Source organism: Halyomorpha halys, unplaced genomic scaffold, assembly GCF_000696795.3.
Source record: "Halyomorpha halys isolate HHAL.00 unplaced genomic scaffold, Hhal_1.1 Scaffold1260.1, whole genome shotgun sequence".
Taxonomy (NCBI): domain Eukaryota; kingdom Metazoa; phylum Arthropoda; class Insecta; order Hemiptera; family Pentatomidae; genus Halyomorpha; species Halyomorpha halys.
Genome location: NW_027113741.1, coordinates 105,742 through 115,761, shown reverse-complemented (window position 1 = coordinate 115,761; position 10,020 = coordinate 105,742). Strand labels below are relative to the sequence as shown.

General features: G+C 40.9%; 1 protein-coding gene across 1 annotated transcript in view; it reads left to right on the top strand.

The window, feature by feature from the left end:
* Positions 1-528: 528 nt before the first annotated feature.
* Positions 529-10,020, top strand: part of Trpm (transient receptor potential cation channel, subfamily M) — a gene marked incomplete at its 5' end in the record, with an annotated part of 97,365 nt that continues 87,873 nt past the window's right edge. The window contains 3 exon segments of the mRNA XM_067051072.1: positions 529-656; positions 819-1,011; positions 1,148-1,337. Of these exon segments, the coding sequence (XP_066907173.1) occupies positions 529-656; positions 819-1,011; positions 1,148-1,337 (511 nt within the window).

The window sequence follows — 10,020 nt, the reverse complement described above, 5'->3', positions numbered from 1 at the left end:
TTTATTGGGTTCAGCACATCTTTATATATACACATGATCAGCTGATCTCCTCAGTCAGCTGACATCGAAGTACCAGGTGACTGTAACTTATATATATATATATATATAAGTTAGCTGTATATATCTTGTAAATAATAATAGGAACTCTGTATTACTAGGATAGCTACTTCAAGTTTGACAACAAACTCAGTTCCTATATATACCAGATGATTCTGATAATAAAGTAAGTTGTTCAAGTATTCTTGTGTCGTTACTCTGCCCGAATCCCCTTTATTTTACGTTAACTATTTTTTATGAAATAGAGCAACCATAAAACAATCTACAAGCTAACTCCTAGTGGGTTTCCTATGGCAAGGATGCAAAATACGAGTTATCTCTCTGTCGTTAGTCAGTGTGTTAAACGTATTATTATTGCATGTGAAAATTTACTGAACTATTGATTTTATTTACTTTAATAATATATTTTAATATACTTTTATAATATTATTATTTTCAAACGCTTAAAAATTTTATTCAATTATTTTAAAGAAACAAGGACCGTCTAATACTCTGGGTTATATCTTACGTGACGTAAGACCACATATTCCCCGTGGATATGTCTACACCCTTCATGATATTGGACTTGTGATTAATAAACTAATGGGAGGAGCTTACAGGTAAATTTGTTTTCAGTTTTTTATTTTATAGATTCTTGCTTAGAATATTCATGAATCATAGACCATTGTAAGAATTTAGCAGATACTTCACCTATAAAATACCGCTACCTATAATTATAATTATTTGTGAAATTCAATAGTCAGATGTATTTTTTTTTTCAGATCTCAATACACTAGAAGAAAATTTCGCTTAATATACGCTAAAGTTATGAAAAAATCACCACATGTTCATCGGAACAGCTCATCTTTCATTAAATATTATGGAAATGCAAATTTAACCCTCAGTCTGTTGGCAGAGACTTTACCTGCGTCTAAAGAAATGCCATTGTTTGATTACCCTTTCAATGAACTGATGGTATTTATGTTCAAGTATTTTTAAACCATTATAATTATTTATGAATTACTATAATTTTATAAAGTATGTTTAATTATTAATAATGTAGCTAAATAGTGTCTTTACTATTTATATAAAACATATATTCTCCTTATAGACATGGGCTGTTCTGACAAAACGTCAGCAAATGGCTTTGCTTATGTGGCAGCATGGTGAAGAAGCTCTTGCAAAGGCATTAGTTGCATGTAAACTATACAAAGCAATGGCTCATGAAGCAGCAGAAGATGACTTGGAAACAGAAATCTATGAAGAGCTTAGAAACTATGGGAAAGATTTTGAAGCCATAGGTTCGTTTTAAGCTTTATTTTTGTATATCTTCCACTTGTTTTTTGTATTGTTTTCCTTTGTGCATACTCAAATCTCCTATTTTATATCTAAAAAATTAATTGCATATTTTCTTATTTGTTAGTATAATCAATTTATATTTGATACAGCTAGTAGAATAATCTTATTTTTAAACATCTCCGATAGGCTTAATCTCAAGGCTTAATAATATAAATTATATTTCTAATGTTCTAAATTTTTATACCTTGATTTAAACCCCATTGTTTATATCGAGACCTGTCCCTTTCTTACTTCAGGTATCCCAAGTGTATGTTGAAAATAATGTTTAGATTAGTGTGGAAAAGGGGTGTCGAAATTGTGAGACTTTTCTGGTTATTAATAAACGTGCATATATTTAAATAAGTCAAGTTAATTCCCTGAAGGGGAAACTATGGTTAGTGTGTTAATTGAAATATTATATTATTTCGATTATAGACTTTGTTAGTATTGGGTAGTCACGTGTATTGCGATATTGGCTTATCTGTGAGTTAATCTATTTAACAGCTATTATTATAAATAGACTATCATTATAAACTATATAGTATAAACTATAGACATCTGGCACATTTCGACAGACACTGACCATAGAGGAAATGACCTTTTCTTAGTATTCTATACCAATGTAAAAGAAAAAAAGCAAGGGTTGACACAGGCAGCAGGTACAAGCTGCCATCTCACAATGGACTTGCATCAGTCTAACTATTTTATGGTTAACACATGTAAGTCAGTTCTCACGAGTCCTTGGGTCATTCCAATTTCTTGGAAGGCGGCCACCCTATTCAATTCACGCCTTCCCCCCCCCCCCTTCCAGATATTTCCTAAATTATCTGATTGGTCCAAACCCCTTCTCCTATTTCAGTATTCCTTCTACCCCTCCCCCTTCCCAAGTGTTTATATATATTTTCTAGACTAGATAGCTAAGTAAGATATAAGTTAGAAGATAGAGACTGAGTAACAGTAACATGTAGTTCTTGTAAATATATTAGAATAAAGTCATTTTAGTCTTCACTGATTTTTTATGATATGTAACTTGTGAGTGACGTCTTCGCCGCCGCGGTCACGTCTTCTTCGCTCTCCTCGTCCAAGCTCAGCTGTGGGCGAAAATGCTGAAACCATGTATCTTCGTCTGGTGTCTGAAAGATTAGGTCTTTCTCGATCGGTGGCTGGCCAGCATGTTCTCAGCTGTAGCGTGGTAGTAGGGGCAGTCCATGTTTTATCTTCCATGCCACGATAGATAATTTAGACGGCATCGCCGTGGGGGCGTCTTCGGGGTCTTCCACGGGGTGTCCACGACAAGGGGGGGAGGCATCAACAAATGAGACTCTCGACCCCGACTTTATACAATCTCGAAAAAGAATCTGTGTATGTAATGTAGTGGATGTAAATCCGACATACCGCCCACCTAAATTTGGCTCAGTCGGATTTACTAATTGAAAAATGCAAAGAGCTAGAGAATCAAAGAGACGAGGAAGGTGCAGTTTGCCATAAAATAATAATGAAATAACCCGGTTCACAGATAAGGAAGCCCGTAGGCAACGATAACTATAATAATAGAAATACTGACTTTAAAAACGAAAATGAATCATGCATAACATGCACAATATACAACATGAATTGCGAAAATGAAAGAACGCGTAACGTATTACATATTACATATAAATACACTTATTATATAACATAAATTAACACAATATGTAACACTATATACATTCGTGATTTTGAGAAATCGTTCTTGGACGGCGGGGGGTAACCTTTTAACGGTTGGTAGTCCTTGGCGAGAGGAGATTATGAAAAGCGAAAAATCTTTTTGTCCCTCAAAAAGGGTCAATATTTGACGTTGAGATGCTGAGAGCGTGTTATATGCAGGTGTACTGGGGCCCGTGAAAACAAGACGAGAACTAGCCGTTAAGCTTTTGTGAGGATGCGTCGGAACGATTAGTTTATCCGCTTGCGACGGTGTGGGTGCCTACGTTTAACTGGACCGAGTTGTCAGGTTTTCGAATGAAATTGCTCTGACTCGAAACGGTTGCATCTTTCCGTATGAGATGGCCGGTGGACGAAGCACTATCCGAGTCCCCATTACGTTCATGCCTACTACCGTTGGCAGAGGATATAGGTGGCCTCCCCGAAGGCCTTGGTGGGCGAACCAGTAACTAGGCGGGGGTATAGGTCAACGCCAACGAGCAAGTCGATGGGGCCGGGAACACCGAAGGAAGGCTAGGCCAAAACGTGGTGCGATAAATCTCTGATTACCCGCGAAGGAATCGGACGCCTGGGTAAGTCGGAGGTTATCCGTTCGACTACGAGTGCGCGGACCTTAAGAGTTTGTAGTATCATCGATAATGGACCGAAGGTTGAACGTCAAAAAACTCTTGATGTTAGCGAATTAAACTCCTCCCAAACCGGTGATTCTTCCATCAAAGGGCTAAAAATTGGCCGCCAATACACGTTGCGAGTTCGGCAGTGACGAATATGTTCTGTCTACCGGAATCGAGCAATAGATGTGCTGACGCGGAATGTTTCGAGCTGCTTAATATGGCGCATGCTGTGCCCATGAGTGCCTCCGCACAAGGGCTGATAGTTGCGCATGTGTGTTCCACGAAATCGCCCGACTTCGGCGAATTTCCATTAGCAGTTAGCTGAATCTTGCTCGTGCAGTGCGCTGTGATGCTTAGCGCGGCAAGATAGACACGAAAATTTCGAAGAGGTGCCGCCCATCACAACTAGGACAATGTTCTTTGCCAAGAGAGGTTGACTTCGGGCGCAGAGAAGTGCCGGACGACTCCCGACGTTCGAATCTGCCCGGTTTTCCAGAAGACGCGCACATAGGCGGCGACCCGGCCTGATCCAGAAAAACGCTGGCGCGCAAGGAAACGCTGGACTTCTTCCTATCAGCGGGCCTATCGCGTTGAGTGTGTGACTGTATCCCAAGTTCGCGTGACAGCTTGTAAGCCATCATTCTCTGTCGTACGAACGCTATCAGTTCATCGGCGGTGGGGAAATCACTGCTTGCATGGGCAAGCTCGAAGAACCGTCTGGTGACGGGGTCCAAAGTTCGGAGAGCCAGTGTGAACAGAATGACATCTGAGTCATCCTCCAGGGCCAAACCACGAAACGAATTGACGCCCTCCCCCACCTCAGCCAAATATGATGGGTATTTCGCGCGTTTACCGCCAGACGTAGGGCATTTGCGATTCAAGACCCTTTGTAGGCATCTTGATGCGAGAACGCTCGGATTATTATACTCACGCACCAGCGCGTCCCAAGCCAGCTGATAGGAGCTGGCATCGAAAGCGGACCCGGCTAGCAGCGACGCGGGTTCAACACTAAGAGCACTTTTTAAAAAGTGCATCTTGCTCACGCACTTAGTGTTGTCGTGACAAATGAAACGAACCTGTCCCGAAATCACGTCCGACAGGTCGCCGTCGAAATTCGGAATGTGAATGTTGGGCAGTTGGGACGGGTATGTCGGAGCGGCAAAGCCCGTTTTGGCTTTGGAATCGCAGCTTTTGAGCAGTGGAATCGCGCTGAGCCTTGATCTTACGGTACCACACCTCGGCTTGTCGCATATCGTTCCGGATCATGTCGTAACCGGTTTCCCAATCGGGTAGCATCGCAGAAGCTCCCTGGGACGCGTATACGGAATCCAGCTCATCCCAAAGATCCTTATATTCGCCCAAAGGGTCTTGCACTCGTCATAATCGACTTCGAAATTCGTCCATGAGGGTGACGAGTGCAAGTGAGCTTAGCTTAAGAAGACCCCGTTTAAGGCGCCATAGTTTGCGCTCCAATGAAGGAACCCGATCGATGTCGTCATCCGATTGATCATTCATACCCATTGTTATTGATTAAAACAATTGAAATAATATATAGTAACAATTCTAGCGATTTGCGATCAAAGTGTAAAGAACGATATTTTATTTTATTTTTATTACATTAAGTAAATAATCGTAACAAGTGAACGAATTAGAGGAACGAATTAGTCATGAAATATGTAATTAATAAAAATAAATAAACAAATGATTATTAATATAAATTTAAGCGCATATAAATATATGAATTGAGGAAACAAATAAATTATATATCTCTTTATCGTATAAATCCCAGAAAATGTTTGAGGCATGGAAAATTCGATTAATAATTATTAATAAGATGCGTGTAATTAATGAATAACAAACAATAAAGCGTTAACTAATTCGAAAAATGAATAAATAAACACAATAAAATTCTAACTCTTCGAAATAACAACAATATATTTATAAACAACTCTCACACAGCAATAAATACACACTCAATCAAACACACATGCATATAACACAAGTAATAAATTATATACACAAATTATTTTTAAAATCGATAAATAAAAAAGCACTTATACAACTAATATGTATATTTTTTATTACCCCACATAATATATCAATATTTTAACCGAAATCCGTACACAATATTAGTTTGCGATGATAATGTGTGGGAATTTAAATTGGAAATTAAACACTGGAACGAAATAATTTCGTAAGCGGTGATAAATAAATACGGTATGATTCACTGGGTATATTAACTGATACTTTAAATGTAATTAGTTGATCCCAGTATATACGGAAATAGGATTAAAACGATAACAACTGCCCCCCTACCTACTCTTTGACTAATAAAATTACACATAATAATATTACCATCGGGTAGTAATTAATAAATTACTGGTAATAAGTAAAATGAGCCGTTAGAGAAGTGGGTGAAATGTCTCACAATTTATATATATTTTTTAATTAGATTGGCTCATTAACTGTTCTATAAGTCTCATAATCATAAGTTCGTAAGTTTGTTCCTCACACGGATTGCAGGTTAGTGTGCTAGCTGAAATATTATATTATTTCGATTATAGACTTTGTTAGTATTGGGTGGTATCGTATATTGCGATTGTTTGCATCGGGAACTGCTCGTTTTGTACTTCAGGTATCCCGAGTGTACTTTAAAATTGTATAATTAAAGTAGTGTGCAACAACGGGGTGGTTGAAAATGTGAGACCTTTTATTCAAAACAACATGCATATTGTTTACATCGGGACCTGCTCGTGCTATACTGCAGGTGTCCCGAGTGCAATTTTACGATTATAATTAATGTGTGAAAAAAGGGGGCTAGAAATTGTGAGACTTTCCACTAATTAGCATGAATATATATTTTTCTTAATTTATAAGATTAATTCCCTGGAGGGGCTCTTTGTATTCTGCATTGAGTGCATCGGTATGTCCTGCTCTTTATAACTTTCAGTGCTCTTGGTACTCAGAATCGGCTCCTTAATAAATAGAGCATCAAAGTCGGACCAGCATGAAAGTTTCTGACATGTATGTCGTCGATGACGAAGCGTGTAAGATGATGATCATAAGGAAGCAACAGGGGGTGTTTCTGGTCCTGAGATACCTCGGAGTTGCGAATCCGCAACCGATACCGCCCATCCTGACAAGGCCAACCTCATCAACAAATGGATTCAGTTGTCGGTATTCCCTGTGCACAGAAGACGAGTTTAGGTTAGGAGGCAAAGATGTGCGTTGTGCAAGACGGACGCAGGCCAATAGCGCTTGAGAATATTCCTTTGCAGGAATGGGGCCGGTTAAAAGGACTTGATCGAGAACGGGCATGTTCGGCGAGGGAAAGGATGAGCGCCGTGACTCGCAATAAACGTTGTAACGACGAGAACCGAGCCATCCCTCGGACATCCCTGACTCATTGGCCTCCTAATCCTGCTGGCTCAGCCTAAACAGGAGAAAAGTTTCCTCCCTTAACCAAAGGGGCCCGTGAAACAAGAAATCAGAACCCAGAAGCGGGAAGACATCCTCGTGAGGCAATGTTGGCGGGATTGGCCTCGGACCTCACGAATCGCCATTGATTAACTCGTGACGCCTTGAGGTTAGCCGAAACTCTATTTGCCTCGAATACCCTGAGCCGATAAAAGGGCGTCTGTAACCATGCGAGGACGACTGCCGAGTCAGTGTAATACAGAGGAGGGAGGGAGGCCTCGAAGGTGATTGAGAACATGACCCTCTGTAGTAGAAGAGAGCCCCAAAGCTCTAATTGAGGTATAGATTTGAATTTGGACGGAGCTACCTTGGTTTTCGACTTCAGCAGAAAGGAGTGAATGATCCCTTCCGGCGTTAACACCCGAATGTAGACCCCAGGGGCGTAACCCTTGGATGAGGCGCCTGAGAACCCTATCAGCTGTGAGCGCGAGTGGGGGGGTGAAAACATTTCTGGGTATTCTCACATGGCTCAGAGAGGACCATCGATCAGTCAAGGAAATCCACTTTTCCTGTAAACCCTAGATAGAGGCTCGTCCCAATCCAAGCCCTGACACCACATCTCCTGGAGCAGAGTTTTGGCATGGAAAATTATGGGTGACAAAAACCCAAGGGGATCAAATATGCGTGCTATATGTGACAAAATGACGAGTTTTGTCGCAGAGCGCACCGGTTCCTCGGCCGAAAAGGAGAAATAGTCGTCGGTGGGATACCAGACGAGGCCCAGGATCTTGACGAAAAGGCTATTATCCTGTGGAATCGAATAAGAAGGTTGCGGATCGTCCGGGTGTGACAGAAGCTCGGTTGCATTAGATGACCACTTGCTTATCTTGTGTGAATGTTTTCTCGCTGAGCGCATATTTAGGGCGTTTGCGATCAGCAGGGTCCGGTTCCTCCAGCTCCCGAAAGGCCTTAAGCTGCTCCGAGATGGCTGCATCATCCTGTAGAAGGAGCGTGATGCCGGTAGATAGAGCGTTGCCGGAGCAAGTCCCCATCACGACTTTGCCAAATACCAGGAGGTATAGGTGACCATCCCCGAAGGCCTTGGTAGGAGCACCAGTAACTAGATGGGGATATAGGTCAACACCGACGAGTAAATCGATGGGGCCAGGAACGCTAAAAGAAGGGTCAGCCAAAACGTGGTGCGACTAATCACTGATTACCCGCGAAGGAACCGAACGCCTGAGTAAGTCGGAGGTGATACGCTCGACAACGAGTGCGCGAATCTTGCAGTTCATAGTATCATCGACAAGGGACCGAAGCCTCAACGTGAATGAACCTTTGACGATCGCGGCTTGACCACCGCCCAAGCCGGCGATTCTTCCGTCGAGAGTCTGCAACTGTCCGCCAATTCGCGTTGCGAGTTCGGCAGTCACGAATGTGTACTCCTGGAATCGAATAGTTGCCGTGCAGGCGCGGAATGTTTCGAGCCGCTTAATGTGGCGCATACCGTGCCCATTAGTGCCTCCGAACAAGGGCTGGTAGTGGCGCGTGTGTGGCCCATGAAATCGCACTTCGACCTGACACAGCTTCTCAGGGATCGCGTCATATCCTGTCTCCCAATCGAGTGGTATCGCAGAAACCTCCGGCGACGCGTACGTGGAAAGCAGTTCGTCCCATATCACCTTATATTCCGCCCAGAGCTCTTTACATCCGTCATAATCGACCTCGAAATCAATTAGAGCATCCTCATCAGACACGGGCACTAAACAGAGCGACCCCAGCTTAAGGAGACACCACCTGACGCGTCGTAGCTTGCGCTCTAGTGACCGGATCCTATCTCCCTTGTCATCATCTATTCCCATTTTAAGAAACGATTAAACGATTTTCTGAATGAAAAAATGTCCAAAACGATTTAAGATCAACCACGATTCTTTTTTTATGAGGTTAAAACAATCGTAATAGGCGAAGTGAAAATTAGTGATAAAGCATGTAATAAATAAATAAATATTGAATATAAATATATGAATTAAAGCAATCGAATTATAATTTTTGTATCATATAAATCGGCAAGTTCAACAGAATATTCGAAGCTTGCAAAATTTAATAACTAAGTAATAAGCAGCATATAATTATTGAATAACACACGATAAAATAATAATTGATTTAATAAATATATAAAAGACATAAAATACTGCAGCTTAGAAACAAGGAAAATATATTGATAACACTCGCTCAGTAGTTAATAAATAGCGTACAATCATTCACACATAAATACAATCATGCAACACAAAGAATAAATTATTTTTTTTTTTACAAATTTTTAAATAAAATAGTTAAACACACATATACTATAAACACGATATCATCCACTGGGTGCATTAACTGACACTTTATATGTCCCCAGTTGTGCCCAGTATATACGAATATAGGATTAAGCCTAAATAACAAACTGGCCAACCACGTCTCTTTAAATCTACTAACAGATCTACTTATCTTAAATCTACTAACAGGGCAGATAGGTTAGTCTCTCTCGTGTGTGTTGATATTATCAGTCTCAAAGCGATTATTAACAGAACCTCTTGTGGTGTGTCAGATCCAAAAGATCCTAAGATGAATTATAGTAAAACATTTGTGTTTTGACGAAGAATACGAGAGAATATAGTGAGTTGACGGATGACCACGTGCTACACAGGGAACTCGGACGCGTTATAGGCTAGTTCTCGTTTGCGTTGATATCATCAGGCTTAAAGTGATCATTAATAGAATCCTTGTGGTGTATCAGTTCTGGTAGTTCCTAGAAAGAGTTATAGTGAAAATTTTTGTGTCTTGACGTTGACCACGGGAAATTACCGTAAGTTAAAAGGTGACCAGGTGCTCGGAGTTTCGTGCGTAACCGGAAGAGTTCGGGTTC